Source organism: Sparus aurata, chromosome 7 (assembly GCF_900880675.1).
Source record: "Sparus aurata chromosome 7, fSpaAur1.1, whole genome shotgun sequence".
Classification (NCBI taxonomy): domain Eukaryota; kingdom Metazoa; phylum Chordata; class Actinopteri; order Spariformes; family Sparidae; genus Sparus; species Sparus aurata.
In genome coordinates, this window is record NC_044193.1 from 14,130,119 (window position 1) to 14,149,908 (window position 19,790).

General features: G+C 42.6%; 1 protein-coding gene across 1 annotated transcript; it reads left to right on the forward strand.

The window, feature by feature from the left end:
* The first annotated feature begins 177 nt into the window (after positions 1-177).
* Positions 178-10,341, forward strand: LOC115585586 (YTH domain-containing family protein 1-like). The gene is made up of 6 exons (XM_030424060.1): positions 178-604; positions 1,453-1,477; positions 3,213-3,292; positions 3,826-5,478; positions 6,353-6,397; positions 6,624-10,341. Exons 1-6 carry the CDS (start codon positions 578-580, stop codon positions 6,648-6,650), a joined length of 1,857 nt encoding a protein of 618 aa, XP_030279920.1. The 5' UTR covers positions 178-577; the 3' UTR covers positions 6,651-10,341.
* Positions 10,342-19,790: the final 9,449 nt, after the last annotated feature.

Sequence of the window (19,790 nt, forward strand, 5' to 3'; positions counted from 1 at the left end):
GATTTGTATTAAATCACAGCAGACAGTATCTACTTTGTAAAAGAAATAAAGAAAAAGGAAAGAAAGATGGGTGATCCAAAGTTTTGCCACCCCGCGGGGAACAACGCGAACTGCAGCGGTGGCTCAAAGCCCGGATGGAGCAGCAGCCATTGGGGAAGTGTACAGGGCTTTAACGTAACTGTGGAGGGCTCTCTCTCTCTCTCTCTCTCTCTCTCTCTCTCTCTCTCTCTGGAATAATAAAGACAAAGTAAAAGGCGGCCGAGGATAGATATATTCAAGATCCGAAACATCCGCTCGGCGACACACAACAATTACTTGAAAAACCTGTACCGGGACTTGACTCTTTTTTTCTCGGGCACAGTATCCGAGGCGACAGACTTGAACTGTGGAAGTTGGGATACGTGCACACAGCGGAAAATATACAGCTGAGCCTGCGCTACAACTGCTAGCCACACGCTAAGCTAGCCACATAGCTAACTGTAACTGAGCTGTGAACTTGCCTTTTCAAAATCACGGGGCTTGAAATCCAGTCACAAGCCCAGGCTCTGTGAGAATCCAGGGACTTGCTTAATGAATTATGTCTGCCACAAGCATTGACCCTCAGGTAGGAAAGGCCGATGTACCCTTCGCTTCTGAAGAGCTTGCAAGCTAGCTACCTGCTAACGTTAACGATTTACTGGGCTACGGCTATTCCTCGGAAGTGCTAAGAGCTAGCCGCGGAGATTGGCCGGTGCATGTAGCTAGCTAGCAAGTTAGCTGCATTCCGTTAAACAGCGAAATGTTTTTTGTTGGCTTTGCAAGAAAGATGACACTTATATGTTGGCATGCAAACTGTTGTCAAAAGCATTTTGAACCGAGAATGTGTGTTTGTGCCACCAGTGGAGCAGAAATAAAACTCCCCACCTGGCGCTATGGATTGAAAACGTGAATCCCGAAGCTAACGTTAAAATCATCTAACGGGTGCAAGCTAACGTAACTTACCCAGTGAATCTTAACTTTCTTTACTGAAGGTGTCACAAATATTCACATGGTGTCTGGACCGACTGCTGATGCAATCTAAGTTACAAGCTCTATGAACGCTATTGGCGTTTATAAAGCCATTTCAATGAAGGCTAAGTTGCGTTAGCTAGCGAAGTTGTGCGTGAATCAACGCTAGCGCTCGCTGGTGGATAAATTGACTAACTCAAGTTAAGCACTAATGGGTGTAACAAATACATGATATTAACAAATGTAGCTCACTGTGAGTCGCTACAGATTTCACCGTTAAGTAACGTTAGCTAAGTGTTTGCATCGCCTCTCTTCAGGAAGTAGTCTGAAGTGTTCAGCTTCTCAGGAATAGATTGGTGACATTACAGACTGGACTCAAACCTGTGTGTGAAACCTGAAATGACCAGAAAATAACCATGTGGTCTCCTTTTTCTTGCCTTTTTTCATGATCCAAAATGGATGCAGAGATCAAAAGGACAAGCGTCTAAAGGTGAGCTGCAGCATCACAGAAGACTGAATCAAGATCACTTGTTTGGATATCTGTAAAATCTGGGCCTTTCTCTTTCACCACTAAGTCAGCACAGCACACATCCATCTGTCTCTGATATACAATACTGCCCGGCTTCACAATATTTATGGGAACCAGATTAAACATGTGCTGGTGCTGCAGTCCTTTTTTAGATGAAACTTTTGAGAAGGGGATGAGAAGTTAATTTGCAAGTATCTGTGCACTACCTAACCATAATTGGAGGGCAACATGTTTTCCTTAAATAACTTGATTGGCTATATTGTGAATGTGTTCTTCAGAAGTTTAATATGACACAAATAATACAGTTCAGGGGTTGGGAAATTGAATGAGGACACCACTGTCAAAAAAAAAAAAAAAAATCAGGGTTCCCACGCGTCCTGGAAAATCATTGATCAATTTTCCAATCAAGGATAACACATGGAACATAAGAGAGGCTACGGAGTGTAGTAGTATGTAATCATGGATTGTATGTATTATACTATAATACAGTATAGTATTTTTTTTCTTAAAAGGAAACTAGTCAGTAGTTTAAGACACTTATTAATTTCTCTATCGTCTATTTATTATTGCTCTTTAATGAAGCAAAAGTAATTTTTATCCAATTAATCGATGGAATAATTGGTAGAACTCAATTACTATAATAGTCGATGGCTGCAGCCCGAATAAAGAGTGACCTCCTCTAAGCATCTGTGACTGACTTTCAGCATTCCTGACTGTTGATGTCCAGGCAGCAATAGATGATATATTTCACAGGAGAAAAGGAGATTGGGGTTATACATTGATTTATTAATTAAATTAGGAGCATATTAGTGTATTTGCAAAATCCCTGTTTGTAATACCAGCTAGATTGTCACTGAAAATGTCCTGGAAAATGTCCTCTAGAAAAGAGTGGGAACCCTGAAAATGTGTTCTCATTGAGGTAGAACCTCCAGCAGGTATTTAAAATGGCAGGAGGCTCATGGGAAAAGATGGTACGATGACCATCATGCTTTTCCCCTGCACAAAAAGATGTTCCAATCATTTTTCCAAATTTGGAGGGTTCTTTGCTCGATCCTCACCTTTTTACAGTATTAACATCGCTTTGCGCACATAACACGGTCCACTGAATTCACAGTTGTCTAATCCTCCCAAACATAAGTGTTGGCGGCCTTGTTGTTATAGCCATGTAATTGTATTTTTTATGATCTCAAGTCATCTTTAATTTACTGCAGTTGCTGGAGCAGGTGGAGTGACTGGCAGGCCTTGACTCACTCTTTACTTGCAGGTCTGGCTGGCAGCAGGCCACCGGCTGATTCACCTCCAGGATAGGCTTTTCAAGGGCCACAGGGCTTTACGGTTTAACTTTGTTAGAAGAATATGTTCATGTAAGAGGGACAGATTTTACTACTTAATTGTTTGTTGATCCTTTGATAGATGAATAAAACGTACAACTACATCATAATCAACCAGTGTGTGTGTGTGTGTGTAAAACATTTTAATGGCATTGCCTGGTCATAGGGTTGTTGTGAAATCTTGTGTGTGTGGTGTTCGAGCTCACTAAATTACTGCAATTCAGTAATTTTAGCGTAGGTTGCCACATTTCAAACTCACACAACTATGGTTATCTATCTCTTTAATTAAAAATAATAATAATATGACTCTGTAATCCATACATGTATGTTCAAATGTATATTAATGTAATTTTGTTTTGTTGCAGTGCAAAATGGTTCACTACATCAGAAGGAGACTGTCCATGACAATGACTTTGAGCCATACCTCACTAGTCAATCAACTCAGGTAAAGCCCAAAATCTCTCCCTTGAAGAAATAATTGGCAAGCAAATTATAAAAAGATGCTAATAAAGCATAGATGGATTAGGGATAGATCATAAGGCTTGAAACTGTCAAATTATCTGTGATGTTACACTGATAATGAAAATATAAAAAAAATGTATGTGACACTAAGGCACCTGTGTGCTCAGTAATAAAACAATGATCCAAAGCACTGAGCTGTGTACCACTGATATTTGCCAAACTCCTGAATTGTTTAAAACAGAAATTTAAACTTTTGTTGTTCTTTTTACAACATACATTTGTAGAAATCTGATTGTTTTGTTGTATTCTGCTAAGTTATTTAATGCTCAACCCTTAAATGAATGCAATTTCTGTAAGTCAGCCTTGTTAAGTGAAATTGGAGCCTCATTTTAAATAGTTATTGTATAGAATAGGAGATTTATATTAATAGATTTTTAACAAATGTTTAGATCTGAATTAATTGAAATTGTAAGTCACTTCCTAATGTTGTGAATCTGCTGACTTATATTCTTCCAGAACAACAGCTACCAGTCCATCACTGACCCCTACCTGTCCAGCTACTACGCCCCCTCCATTGGATTTCCATACCCCCTCAGTGAGGCTCCCTGGTCCACAGGTGGGGACCCCCCAATTCCATACCTGACCCCCTATGGACCCTTGAGCAATGGAGACCATCACTTCATGCCGGACACAGTGTTTGGCCAGCCGGGGGGCCTGGGAAGCAGCATTTACCCCCACAGGTTTAACTTTTTCCCTGAAAACCCTGCCTTCTCTGCTTGGGGCACAAGTGGCTCCCAGGGCCAGCAGACTCAAAGTTCAGCCTATGGTGGCAGCTACAGCTATCCCCCCAGCTCCCTGGGGGGAACCCTGGTGCCTGATGGTCAGACTGGCTTTCACAGTGACACCCTCAACAAAGCCCCCGGTATGAACAGCCTGGAGCAGGGGATGGTCGGCTTGAAGATCGGAGGGGATGTCACTGGCCAGGGGTCTGGAGTTAAGGCTGTGGGATCTGTGATTGGTGGACCTGCAGTGGCAGCCGCAGGTAATGGAGCCACACCTATTGGAATGCCTCCACCGAAACCCACCTCCTGGGCTGCCATTGCCAGCAAGCCCGCCAAACCGCAGCAGCTGAAAGCTAAGGTGAAACCAGGGATGCCCAATCCAGGGGGTGCTCTTCCTCCACCACCCATCAAACACAACATGAACATTGGTACCTGGGACAAGGGCCCAGTGACTAAAGTAGCCACAGCCCCACTGCAGCAACAGCAGCAGCCTCTTGGCCTACTGCCACCTCAAGGCCCCATGCAGCAAGGACCCATGCAGCCTCCCCCTCAGTCTTTGGTGCAGCAGCAGATGCAGCCTATGGCCTTACAGCCCCAGCCCCCCCATCACCAGCACCAGCACCAGCACCATCAGCCACCACCTCAGCCCTACCAAAACCACACCCAGCCCCCACAACCCCAGACCCGTTGGGTTGCCCCACGCAACCGTAACCAAGGCTACGGGCAGGGTGGTCCTGGTCAAGACGGTAGTGGTATGATGGGTATGGTTGGTGGTGGGAACAGTGGACCCCTAACTTCTGCTAGCCAGGGACCTGGTGCGGAGTCACACCCAGTGCTGGATAAGCTGCGTGCCTCCCATAGCTACAACCCCAAGGAGTTTGAATGGAACCTGAAGAACGGTCGTGTTTTCATCATAAAGAGCTACTCTGAGGACGATATCCATCGCTCCATCAAGTACTCCATCTGGTGCAGCACGGAGCACGGCAACAAGCGGCTGGACTCAGCCTTCCGGGCCATGAATGCTAAAGGTCCTGTGTATCTGCTGTTCAGTGTCAATGGCAGTGGTCATTTCTGCGGTGTGGCAGAGATGCGTTCACCAGTGGACTATGGCACCAGTGCTGGTGTTTGGGCACAGGACAAGTGGAAGGGCAAGTTTGACGTGGACTGGTTGTTTGTAAAGGACGTGCCTAATAGCCAGCTGCGCCACATCCGCCTGGAGAACAACGACAACAAGCCGGTGACCAACTCCCGTGACACCCAGGAGGTTCCTCTGGAGAAGGCAAAGCAGGTGCTCAAGATCATTGCCACCTACAAACACACCACCTCCATCTTTGATGACTTCTCCCATTATGAGAAGAGGCAGGAAGAGGAGGAGGAGGTGCGCAAGGTGTGTACATTCATCTGTTTGTTACCTTATATACACCAGAAATGGGGCTGGGCGATATGGCCATAAAGTTGTATAAAAATATTTGTATAGTTATATTTTGTTACATATATATCTTGATAATATGAGCTATTTTCATTTATGCCAGGTCAAGATGACAAAATCAAATATTATTTTTGACCAAATAGCCTCATATCAGCATTGTGGCAATATTGTAGTGATTTGTATTGGTATTAAACATACACCGCAGATGTAATGACCAAGTAGTTAAAGACAGGTATTAGAACAAGAAGAACAGACTGGTAAGTTGAGAAAATGTCATCTTTATTGTAATGCAGCCTTTAAAAACAGGAAACATTTATGCCATATCAGGATATATAACAATATCCAAAATTAATGATGATATTAGGGCTGCACAATTAATCCCAAAAAAATCAAAATTGCAATAACCAAATCCCAAGAACTGCAGTTATTGTATAAAGGTAAAATGTGTCACAGAACAGTGTTTTAATGAGATGCTCTGGCCTACAGTGATTGTTATCCAGATGTAATAACCATGTTTGTTTGGCAGAGACTGGGAGAAATGCCACATCATCATGATTGTGCTAGTTTTTCAGTGACAATGAAAATCGGGATGTAAAATGTAATTACCCATAATAATCATGAATCGCCATATGTGTCAAAAATACTTAATTTTTTTTGATATCGTGCGGCCCTAGATGATACAAAGTCTCATGTTGTTGCCCAGTCTTAACTAGAAACATGTATTTGGCCCCTTGTATTAGAATGAGTGTATACTTTCTCTCTCTTGTTCAGTTTGTGTCTGAGAGACTAATTCTTGTTGGCTCTGTTTCTTCTTATTTGCTCCCTTTGACAGACCTTTGAACCTCCTCAGATACAGAACCGCTCTCGGTTGGATCAGGTAAAGAACTGTCACTTTTTTTCTCGTTAGTGTCGGTGACTATCCCAGGAGCAGCTTTTTTTTCTGATCGCTATTGATGATTGCTCTTGATTTGTTATTGACATATTAAAAATGCACTACTTTAAATAGATAAATGGAGAACATAGCCCATCAAAGTCACACACAGTTTCTGTGCTTTTATGTAACTGTATGTCTAATGTTATTCTTTTGTTCTTTTTCCCAACAGGAGCGCCAAAACAGGAATAAACAATAGAAGACATTTATCCTTGGCTTGATCAACAGTTACACTAGGACTTTTGATTTAAGAGACAGAAGAATATGAAAATGCAACCAAGCCCTACATTTTTTTTTTCTATTTAATCCTGGCGAATCTCTGCCATTGTTGAGACTTGTGCTTTTTTTTTTGCCCCATGTACCACCCACTTCTTGTGCAGGGATAACAAGCTGATTTAATGTATTACCTAGCCACCACCACACTCTTTATTTGAGGTTTTTTAGACATTTTTCTTCCCGTTCCATCTCGTACTCTTCTCTCAACAGACTGGTTTTCTCCCTCCTGCCCCGACCCCCCCTCCTCCTCCTCTTTCCAATTGAATCAGGGTTTGACTGCACCATGGAGAAAAAAATCTGCCACTTTATATTTCAGTACAATCAGGAACGGATGTGTCCTGCCCCTGTTTGTCCATTTGGGGGCAACATTGCCATGCTTCAGAGGTTTAACTGTGCCAACAGGGTTGGAGGATCCCAAAGGCAATGTAGGACTTGGATCTGTGCGATAATAAAACTTCAATGGTTTGTCTATTTTTCATTCAGATCGACAAAATCTCTATTTTTTGGCTTACTACTGACAATTTTCATTTCAGAAACCCGTTTTCTGGAGCCTTAATGTTTTTTTTCTAATTATTGGTGACTTCTCAAAAAGAACTGCTCAAACAGTGACACTGCTGGAGAAATCAGGGATAGTGTGAAGTCACACGGGACTCGAGACATTTCTGAGGAGGAATTGCAAAGGCCTCTGGGAAAGAAATAATGGATGTGTCCTCCACAACCAGAACTCTCACCATACAAGTCAAAAATTGTACTATTGACATCCTTCATGCCCCTCTGCTTTGCTTTCTTTCGATGTTTGTCTCGAAAGGGGTCTTTTGTATGTTTGATCAGGAGATTGTGCTCGTGTACGCAACCCAGTCTGAGAGAATTGTCGCATCCACCATTTTAAATTGTTTTATAATCAGAGTTATGTAATGATGTAACTACTACATTGAATGAATTGTTGCTTTTGCCTTTTTTTTTCTTTTTTTTTTTTTGTTCCACAAAATGGGGGGAGGGTTCACGTAATTGTCCATTCACCATCATTCTGTCTTAATCCTGTTTTTTTGTTTTTGTTTTTTTTTTTCATCAAATTTGGTTTTGCTAAGTCTATCATGTTGGTCGTAATGCTAAGCTTTAACGTAGGAGCCTATATATTCATGGAGAAAGCCTAAAAATGTATAACCTAAAAAATTAATGTAACTGATTTACTATCGAGTAAGAAAAAAAACATAAGAATGAAATGTGGTTTCTGTGTGTTTTTTGGTTGTTGCAAAAAAATAATAGTTTGTTATAGACTGAAACCATTGATTATGATGAAGTACTTTCAGGTCTGTTAATGGATAAAAAAAAAAAAAGATTGGATATTAAAAAAAGGAAACGTCACTAATAGATGTGTGTTCCCATGCATGGCAAGCTAGAAACTAGAAAGTCTGCTGGAAAACAAACGATTAACCACCCTGCAGCTCGTCTGTGAGTCCTTTAAAGGACGGGGCTCCCCCTGTTCTCGTGTCAGTCTTTTCAGAGCATTCAAAGCCAGAAATCTATTTTTTATTTGTATTCTTTGTTAGTGTTTGAGATCATCGAGCTCACTCCCCTTGATTAGTTTGAAAGTGTCACTTTCACTTGGCCTTGTTTTGTTTGGATTGCGGGGTTACCGTGATGCAGAGGGAGTGCCGCCAACAGACTCGGTTCGCTTTCATGTAGAGGTTTTCTTCTCGTTCTGACTCTTTTTGTGTATTCGCTGTAGCATCATGGTAACGTAAATCAAATATTTCGGATCCCGATTCGCCAATTTTCTTTTGGGTTTGGCCTTTTCAGATTCTGTCACTTTATGCTCTATGATCTATTTGGTTTTATGTCACGTTTTTACCCCCTTTATATCGTTGAGATGGCAGAAGTGCTGCACTTTGCTGAGTTCACTCGAGTGTTGAGAATGAACCTCTGGCTTCACATATTTCCAGATGTGTGAAGCTGCGTTATTTTATTTATTTTTTTTTTTTAAACCCTGGCCAGTGTAACCCCTTGTACTGACCTCTAACAGGATCCTTTGTTCATCTCCCTTTTCCCCCCTGCATTAATCAATAACTAGGTTGATCCAAGCAATATAAGGTGAAAACGCCCTTCACATGTTTGCTTTCACCAACGCCGCTCTCCCCAACTAGCGTAGAGTCGGGAGGGGAGTGAGAGAAAAGCTAAAAGGATGCCATCAAAGACTTGAGTCGCAGCCACAGCCATCTTTTGCCTCAGGAAGCATGAACAGGTTGTGATTACAGTTACAGGGCTTACGTGCACGTTTAATGACAATGTTTCTTGCTGTAGAGGGGATGTCAGGTCAGCCGTGAAAGTATATGTATCAACACCACAGAAGGATTAATGAGATGAAAACCATTAAATAAACATTGATTATCTTCTAGGCCACACTTGTAGTGGGAAATAACTTGTTCAGAAGATCTATCTTGGTTTTTCTTTATAGAAGAAATCAAGCCTTAATAAACTGTCCACTCAGAAACCACTCTGTCTCGACCTCGTGAATTCTCTGTCGGCGAGTAAACAGCCATCTTTAGTGACCTTATACAGAGAGGGGAATCTCTGCAGGGCAGCCCCAGTGTTTAAATGTCACCGAGAGGTTTTCTTAGCCTGAATTGTTTCCTTGTTTTTGTTTTTTTTATGGTGGTACTACAGTCGACTGTACTGTATCTGTAAATATAGCTATCGAAGCGCAACAGGATTTGACAGAGCGCACATATGGAAGTGTTGCTGCCTAAAGAACAAAGTTTATGTTTTTAAAATGTGTAAAGTAGGTAGAAAATGGCTTATTCTTCAAAATAAAAGTGCAGATTATTAAATCTAGTGGCTTATTTAAACTTTCAAGAGCTTTAGGTTAACATCCATGTACACGGTTCTCCAAAATAACCGAGTTCTTTAGCCTGAGTGCGCCCTGTACACATTCTGTTTTAGGCGCTAAGAAAGTTACTACAGTGCGAGTACAGAGAATAAAATGTATTTGTCGCACAGTGGTCAAAAGATTTGCTTTTCTTTTCCCTGACAGGAGCTCTCCATGGTGCTGATTCCATGATTCGGAGGAACAGCTGGTGGGCATGTTCCAGTCACAAAATGAAGTTAAGAACGTCTCCCTGCAAAAACTCTGCAAATTGATCTTACGCGACACTTTTGACTGTAAAATATTATAACAGTTTTTCCCTCAAAACGATTTACACGCCTCCAAAAGGTGGAAAGACCTCACAACGGGGGTAGTCTGTCTTATCTGGTGCACAAATAATTCTTCCAATCCTTCCATCTGAAAAAAACTAGCGCTGCGTTCATGGTGCAAAAGATTGGCATGACTGCAGTGTCCAGTTCCATGTAAAATAACCACAAGAACAAGCAGAGAACTCAGTGCAGCTCAGGCTTTATTTGTCGTCACATCATTTACAAGGCATGCATCCATACTGAGACATGAAATAGGCATGCGAAACATCACATTCGGGCGAAATCTAGAGCTCAGCGTGGACTCCCTACCGTGAGATATCTGTATGTGGGCCCAATGCTCAGAACCTTGACTGCATGGAGACATTTTATTTGGGTTATTTATGTCTATAAATTGGTTGTTTGCAATCAAATTCCGTGTCATATTTGGACTTGAATTTGCATGAATTGATGCTGTAAAAGGAAGAAAACACAACTTTTGGCGAATACTATTACTTGAGGTTAATTTGATCCCATTTGTTTCATACTAAATATTTTTTTTTGTCATTAATGCGTGTTGAAGATTAAAATTATTCTCCTCTGAGCTGAATTTAAAATATCTGCCCTTAATCCCTGGCATGTTTAAAGAAGGAAAATGAAAGCTGACCGAATTATTAAAAAATAATGATTATTTTTATTAACTTTAAATGGATTTAATGGATTTACTGTAGAACCGAGTCAGACATGGCCTTGGCTGGTCTACAGCTCCAGCCATGCGTTGCCAGTCTCACGCCTGTAGGTGGCATCGAACCACTCACATTTCTATACATTGACTCCATCGCGCTGAACACTGCAGCCACCATCACTTTGGATCCCTTCAAGGCTGCTAAGCCTGCTCTGTAGGCCCTGAAGGCTCCTCTGAGCCCCACAGCGAAGGTGTGGTGCTCTGGAGCTTCTTCTTCTTGTCCTACTTTTGCCTATGACATAATTTATTATAGAGAGATTTCGACTGAAGCTGAGGCTGTAGAGAGAGAGAGAGAGAGAGAGAGGAGTCTCTGGAACATTTTGTGAAATATTTCAAACAGTCACAATAGGACTGTAAAAGACTCTGGAGGCTGCTCAGAGGCTTCTGGAGAGGAGGATTTAGCGTTAATGCGCTAACAGCGGTGGATCTTTCCGTTGTTAGACGACGGCTGGCTGCGTAATTTGGAGGCAGGCTCTGCGGCCGGTGCATCACAAGCATTAGCCTTACGTTTAGTCTACATTTTAAATGTAAAATATGAATTGTCTTTATATTTTATGTATAGGTAACCTTTCCCATTTTTAAATTACTCAACCAAATGCCTGACTATTTTTTACTCCGAGGGGATAAACAGAACTGCGTACTTTTAAAAAAAGAAGAAGAAGAAGAAGCCAGCTCCTTCCTTTTGCCAGGTCCTAAAATAAAACATAGTTTAAAGGATACCATTAATTTGAATCATTCCCCAAATGTTTGCTGTAAAAAGCCCAGAGGTAGGCCATTGACCCCACTTGGCGAGAGTCCAATTGCGTCGTATTCTGCGTGAGGCGTTCAAACCTTTCTGGATACAATCGGACAAAGCAAACATTTTTTTTTAAGACAAACACAAGCATTTCTGACTAGAAAAAAAAATCTGATATAAACATTGACTGGATGGAAGCTGGTTTCACGCTCATATAGCCTATTAAAGTACGCATTGCGCCCACCCATTCAAAGCAACTCACACACACGTACACTTATAGGCACGCGTGCTCTCCCTCTTCTCTCTCTCTCAAACACACACACACTCACACACACACACTCACGCGCAGTTGAATGACAGTACAGCAGTCAGCTTCATCCTGCTGCTATGTTTGGCAGCCCAGGCCCTGTTTCTGCAACGTTAAGGGGTCAAAGTTGTAAAAACGATGAAGCCTGCGGCCTGACGGAAGAACGAAGGGGTAGAAACAAAAAGAAAAAAAGAAAAAGCATTACGCTGTGAGCAGATTCCTCTCTTGGCATTCACCGCGTGCCTTAATTGTATGGACATTAAATCAAGGTCCGCTGTGAACACGCAGAGTGACAACCCTGGAAGAAAGTCGCCTCCTCAACCCGGCCGATGTGGGGAGGGCGGGAGAGGGGAAGCGGGATAAAGCCCAACCGGCAGCCTCTAACCCCGTCTGACTTCCACACGCTCAAAAAAAAAAAACCTCCAGCATCTGCCGCCAAGGAGGACGCAAGACTGCATGACTGCGATTTAAGTGCAGCTCCCGTTTCCGTGCGCGCGCCCGAGCTCTCTCTCTAACTCACACGTGCGCGCGCGCACACACACAAATCTGAAAGCCGATTTTGCAACACAATCGCGCGCGCACACACACACACACACACACGTCTAAAGCCGATTTATAGCCTACACCAGCAGTAATACGCGCGGCCACATTCCTCTCCTGCGCGTCTTTGGATATATTGATACCACTGCGCCACAAATCCAAAGCAGCACATAATCAAAGTCTTTGGATTGTGAGGGGAAACTGCCTGCTACCCGATCTAACCTCGTTCCTAGCATAGCATTCACACACAAAAAAAAGAACACCTCTCCTCTCTTAATTCCGTGTCCGTGCGCCTTTACGCATCTCCTGGCGGGTTACCTCGCACAGAATGACAGCTGAAGCCACTCGGGCGCTCGCTTTGTCTTTTCCTCAATAAACCCCCCACTCAAAATTTTTTACAACATTAGCCCTGACACCCCCCACCACAACCCCCCACCCCAACCCCAACCCCACCTCCCCAAAAAACAGAAAGAAAAAAAAAACATACACACAAAGACAACAGTGGAAAAGCAGAAGAAAAGCAGCGGTGGCAGCACGTCACAAGGCTATTTGTTTGAAGTCGTACATCCCACTGCGAAGAGTACAGTATTCTCCATTTAACTTGGCTTGAATGCAGTTCCCCCCGACTGGTCCACCACCATCAACGCCCTCGGACAAAACGCGCGCTGCTCCCTCTCTCCTCTCCTGCAGCTGACAAACTAAAAGATGGCTCATTTTTTTTTTTTTTTTGCACTCGGCTACTGTATATCTCGGTGGAAAGAGAGAGAGAGAGAGAGAGAGAGAGAGAGAGAGAAAGGAAAAAAAACAGGCACGTCGTTGTCGATGCGCCACACTAGCGTCTCCCTACAGCTCGAGAGGTCGGGAGGCTGATTTTCTCGCGTTTGAGGTGGAGGGGGAGACGAAGAAGAAGAAGAAAAAAAATGGCTTCATCGTCTTCAGGAAAAGGTCCTCTCTCTCCCACCAAGAGTCAGCCGGTTCCTTTTGCTTCGTGTCTTTTTAATCTGACCCATTTCAGGCGCAATCCAGCCCTGGATGCTTGCCCCCCCCTCCCCCCCACCCTCATCCTCTCTCTCTCTCCCTCTCTCTCTCTCTCTCCCTCTCTCTCTCTCTCTCTCTCTCTCTCTCGGGTTGTGTGATCCACTGTCTCCCGGATTAGAGCGCCCCTCTCTTCCCATCCTAGACAATTGCGAGTCTCTGCTGATTGGGCTTCAGCGCAAGAGGATTACATGGGCGCACAATGACGTCATGGCCCGGGGCCCAAGCCCCCCCCCCCCCCCCCCCCCCCTCCTCCTCCTCCTCATCCCCCCCACCCCCCCACCGCCATTAAAACCAAATCCTCATCAGCCCCAAATGTCCTTGAAACCACCGGCCTGACTTTCTGCAGCGCGTCATGCATGCATGCATCGGGCCAGACTGCTGCCTGTACCTACAGATAATAGGCTGACGCGACGCCCGGCTGTTTACTCACAATTATTTATTGCAGCCCCTCACACTGACAGGAAGCCGGAGGAACATGGCAGCAGCTCCACCGTCGCCCTCCTCTGAATAACAGCACCTTGAAGGTTTCTCCCACCTCGGCAGGTGCACGTCCAGCGGCTAACGCTGCTGCAAGCCGAGGCTAAAGAAAATGGTGGACAGGCTCAAACTGTGAGGCAAGAAAATAAAGTTTAACCCAAACAAACAGCAACCTACAGGCCTCCACACCGAGATTACACCAAGATGTAACAGCAGCCACAACAGAAAATAACAATAAAAGGTGGATGAATTCTCCTTTTGCTCTCTGACCAGCCTGTCCTAAATACACGAACCCTTCACTTAAATTGCATCCTGGCGCAGACTCACAGTTTTTTTCTCTTCTTGGAACCAAGCCTTGTGCGCATCGTGCAAACTTGCTTCCGTTTCCAGCCCAAATCTGCAACAGATTATCGTGACGGTGCTGACGGTTTTATTCTTCTGAGGCCTGTGCTCCCAGATGGCCTGAGCTGAATCCATATGCCACTGCAGGATGCATATTTTGCGTAAAAAGGTGAAGGATAGAAAAACGTGCTGTTTACGATTTACGTTACGCACCACTGTTAGGAAGACCCCTGTAGTCGGATTGATTATGATATAAATACAATAGTGTTTGTCCTCTCATGGGGCCCTGACTGTGGACTCAACTATTCATTTTTGAAGTATCTGCCTTTTTGGGGGGGTTATACCTTAATTACTGTGCTTTTATTTCGCTAAATGACTAAATAGATATTTTCCCTATTGCTTCCCAAATCGCAATAATAATTTGACTTACAATAAATCTAATCAATTTGACTTGTCAAACTCAGATATCTGGCCTCTTATATTTTTCAACTCCCCCCCCCCCCCCCCTTTTTCACATTTTAAAATTATTATTTGCAAGTTGCTTCTAAACGTGGGCCTGCACTCTGCAGCCACTCATCAAATTGTTGTTTAATTGCAACCTTGGCTAAAATCTGATCGCCTCCCCTCTCGAACAGATAAGTCACACTAACTGCCCCCTGCAAATCTACAATTCAACACCGTTCCAACGAAACATCCTACAGGAATATATTGATTCCTGTCCCCCGGAAGAAAATGTCATTGGATTTTCAAATGTTTCTCCCTCCTTCCGTGGCTTGAGTCGACCTCCCACTGTTGGCGGAACAAAGAAGATGGAGAGGAGGGGACCGACAGCGCCGTTAAGGACGCTCTCCCCTTTCACTTCTCGATAACTGAGCCTATAGAATCGCAAATGTGCTCCTCTTCTCCCCCCAAACAAATGCAATTATTAACTTTTTCTTTTTTTCTTTTTTTTTAAAAGACATGCCTATTGTCTCCTGTCGGCCTGCGTCGCAATCTGCATCTAAAAAAAAACCAAAACAAAACGAGCTTCCTGCATTTACATCACTGCAAGTCAATTCACTAATGCGAGTCATTTGTTAGGCGTATAGGCTCGATTGGTTCCCCCGCTGCCAAAGAAGAAAAAAAAAAAAAAGAAAAAGGAAGGAGAAAAATGTAATAACCCAGCCTGCATGGCGGCCACCTGCTACAGGAGAAGCGTCCTCTGTCCAGATATAGCCTACACTGATAAATCCACGCTGGCTTGGACTCAGAATCCTTTGTTCAGCGTTATACTCTCGTCGTTGCGGGTATCCTCCGTGCACCATACTGTGGCTCCAACCGCATCTTTCTCTCCATGTTTTTTTTTCTTTTTTTTTCTGTGCGGGCCCTTCTTCACGCATCTGTGCAGAAATAAACGCGTGCATTGCAATGCCTTTAACCCTGGCGGACAGAGGAGCCCTCCGCGTCTCTCTCCACATGCACGGAGGAAGCAAAAGAGAGAGTCCAGATTGTGATTTTGAATCGCAGTTGCTTTTTCTTCCCCTCATCTCTTCCCCTCTGCAGAGCTGAGCGGCCTCCACATCTTAAGCTGAATGAAGGGGGAGTTGTCCCTGTGCATTACAATGACATTCAGGCCCCATTCATTCAGCCACTGTCTAACGGTCTTTGGACAGCAAATGCACCCCCATCGGGGGGTCGCAGCCCCCTCATTACACCCCCCAATCCCAACACGCAGCCCCCCACAATAGCAGCCAACAAAAGAGAGAGGAGAGTCGGCCCCAGTTGTGCGAGCTGCGGCCCCTGGACTTTTTTTGGGGTACGCTGGGAAAAAGAAAAATATCCCTGTGCATTTGAATTACATTAAGGGACGTGCCGCGGCGGAGTTAGCCACCAAAAAAGCAGCTCAAAACAAACACATGCGGTGCTTTACCATTTCTCCAAGAGCATCCAGATCTCTGAAGCAGGTGGACAACTTAAAGTTTAAAAAAACAAACAAACAAACAAACAAACAAAAAAACAGGTGATGACAAACACAACCCACACATTGTGCCGTGCCATTATATGCGCCGCCACTGCTTTTTCCCCCCAAAAGTTGGCGCAAGCATCTGAGTAAAATATGACGAAGCGCGCATAAAGAGGGAAAAGCTGCAGGAGACAGGCTCATACTGGACTGACTGCTGCACGATGATGCACAACGTAGGAAAAGTCGAGCTCTGTGAGCGAAAAATCATACCAAATATAAGAAAGTGTCATTTAATCTAGAGCAACTTTTAAATAATAATAATAAATAAACAACAAGAACAAAACAGCAAAACATGCGCCGTTTAGGTTGAAATCTCATATAAAACGTGGAATCAAATCCATGGAGCTCATAAAAACATAAACAATAATTCAAATATGCCTGCTAAAAAAAGGATGATTTTTTAAAATGGAGTTCTGTAACTGTGACGCTGCTCTGTTCACCTGTAAATAAGGGGACTGAGCCTTTTTAGACTAGTCTTTACGCATGTTCACCTTCTTGAGTTTATCTGAAGAATTCATGAAATTAGAATATATATATTTCTACATCCACAAATAATAATATATCAATAATAATACAAATAATAATAATAACAAAAATGTGTAATAATAATAATAACAATACCGATGGCAGGTTGAAATAGTGCGCATTGTTGGAGACATTGTCCCGGTGTGGAGAGCCCAACTTTCCCATGGAAATCATACCGATTTCCGAAATGCTGTTGAAGGCCCGAATAGGCACAGCTGGGCATCTGCTTATGGGCCTATTCATCAGGAGAGGGAGAGGTCAGCGCTGCGTCCCGGTGGGCAGCTCCGCACTATAAGCTCGTTATGGAGATACACAGCTTATAGTTCACAACAGGACTCTGCTCCAACACCGCCAGTGTAAATAAATCACCTCCACCAGGTGATTTATGCACGTCAGTTTAAGTTTTTTGAAGAGTTTAATGAGTCACTTCTCTTTTGCATCTTATATTAATTTGCGTTAATTTTACGAGTTGGATTTTTTTTTTCTTTCTGGGGGAAAACTCCAGCTTCTCGTTTCCTCTTTTCATTTAGCTTGACTCACACTTAAAGCAGAAACATTTCAAAGAGTGAAGGACCCCAGGGAGGGGGAAGAAGAAGAAAAAAAAAATCAAAAGTGTTTGTTAAGCTGTTCTTAAAATGCAGGAAATGTCCTTTAAAACATTGACAGAAGTTTATCAAAGAGGGGAAGAAAAAAAAGAAACGAATCTCCGGTGCATTTTTCCCCCCTAAAACCTCCCACACTTTTATACTGGCACTGCTACTTGTTTTGAGAGGCATATAAAGAGGTGTAATTTTGCAAACATTTCTTAAGTGCAGAGAGCCAGAAGGACCCTCCAGTATTGTCCAGGGAGAGAAAGAGAAACACGTTGACAAAGGAATCCATTGTTCTTGGTGAACAATTCAAGGGGCCTAGTAAGCTGTCCTCTACGATCAGGCAGCCGGCCGCTGATTTGAATGCAAGGGGCCCCTCCAGGGAGAAATGGTAATATATGGCAAGATATAACAAACAGTTGCCTATATTATACCGGGCTGCTTCCAGGTCCTGTACACACACATGTGCACACACCCAGTGGACACAGAGAGGGAGAGAAGATGGAAGCTGGAGGAAAACTTTACTGTACTTTGGATACAGTGTGTGGACGTGTGTGTTACACCTGCTCTCAGGATAAACCATGCTTTTATTTTGTAGAGGCTCAGTAAAGTTAATGTGGTCCACATGGTCACAGGTAAGCTTGGATTGATGCTGTAGCTAAAATTATATATATTTAAAAAAACGAATCATATTTATTCTTGTTGAAAATGTATTTAATTTCAATTCATACATATAATATTCTATTGTTACTGTAATTGTTTCATGGTTCCCATGGTAATGTAGAACTGGCATGAAATATGATGATAGCTAATAAAGTTAAAGGCTTTGCTCACATAAGATCAGTGTTATGACAGGCTTTTTTCAATATCAGTTATTTTAAATTAATTCAAACACGCTGATATTTTTTGTGCAGTTGGAAATTGAATTGTTTTTATTGAATTTGCATTCATTTTATTGTATTTTATTGCAAGAAGCTACATTCTAACAATAAAAAATGAATTGTTTTATACACATGAAGACACGTAGGAAGAGATCAAAGTGTACTGTACGTTCAAAGTTTGCACCAAAAGTCATTTCTGCGCGTTAAAGGCGACTGTCAGTTGAATTTGGGCCGCACAAAGCAGAGTGACCCGCAATCCCAGATGTCACTGCTCATCAGTTCACAATGAGAGAAATTGTTCTGCACATTTCTTGAGAGATGGACGGTCCACTTGTATGTCTCAGAACAATGTCTCGTCCACACACACACACACACACACACACACACACACACACACACTCCAAAAAGCACAATTCCTCAAATTATTATTTCACACACTCCCCCATCTTCAGCAATTCCTCATTTGGATGTTTTATGGACCAATGAATTGCATTTGTCCCCCTGCTTTGTTGACTCCATATCAATAATGCTGAGCCACTTGACCGGCGAGGTGAGCGTCAGTACTAATGTGGAGGTCCTTGACTCTCGTCTGATAAATGTCATGAGCTGTTTGCATTGATCTGCTTGTGACACAGCCAGTAGAAGAGGATCATTATCCAGTCCTGTTTTCTGTACGTGTATGAGACGTGTGAAACTCCTTTGAATGCTCCCTAACATGTGTGTTGTAAACACATTTAAATCAGCATCTGCAAATGTGTGTGTGTGTGTGTGTGTGTGTGAGTGTATGTGTGTGTATTAACTGGCAAGACGCTCAAGCCTCAAATCAATATCTCCCACAATTAATGATTGTAGGAAGATTTATATTGGAATTAGGGCTGTCACGATATATAGAATTTCTGCTACACGATTATCGCGGACAGAAGAATTCAGGAAAACGATATCGAAACTATTTTGAAAAAAATAAAAATAAAATCATCATATCTATCTTTATCTTTGTTTCCTGTGTGTTTTGTATGTTTGTTTTTTTAAGTAAATAAATAACCCTCAAACACAAGTGCAGGGAGGTGTAGCGAGTCCGTAACCACAACTTTTAAAAACATGGACAGAAAGAACAATTACATCAACTACTATCAACCAGACGAAGACATTTTTTAAAATCAAGTTCAGCGTGAATGTCGCAAAATCACAACATCCCTAAGATCGTGCGATGCAATATACAGTTTTCAAGGTATACTGTGGGGTGAAAATGTTTAATACAACCACATTATATCAGAGGTGCACTGTGTAGTTTTAGGGAAGAATTTGAATCAGAAGAGAAAGATCTTCATTGACTGATTTATTTATTTTTTTAAATACCTAATCAAACTAAATAAACAAAATCATGACTGAATAAACAAACTAACCTTAAAAGACAACACAATTTCATGCTGTTTGAGTTTGTTTATATGTGGCGGACCCTGCCCCCTTTCTAGCTTTGAACAGTGTTCAACAGCTTGTTTATTCAGTTATGGAAAAAATGAATATTTCTGAGCTCGTATTATTACCTCATTAATATTGTATTTATATCAAGTTCCATGTTTACCGGGACATAATAAAAAGTGCTTCTTTAACCTAAAAAACCCTCTTCCATTTTAATTAATTCAAGGTTCTTTGTAACTGATAATAATACTAATATTAATAATAAAATAATAATAATGATAATAATAATACTG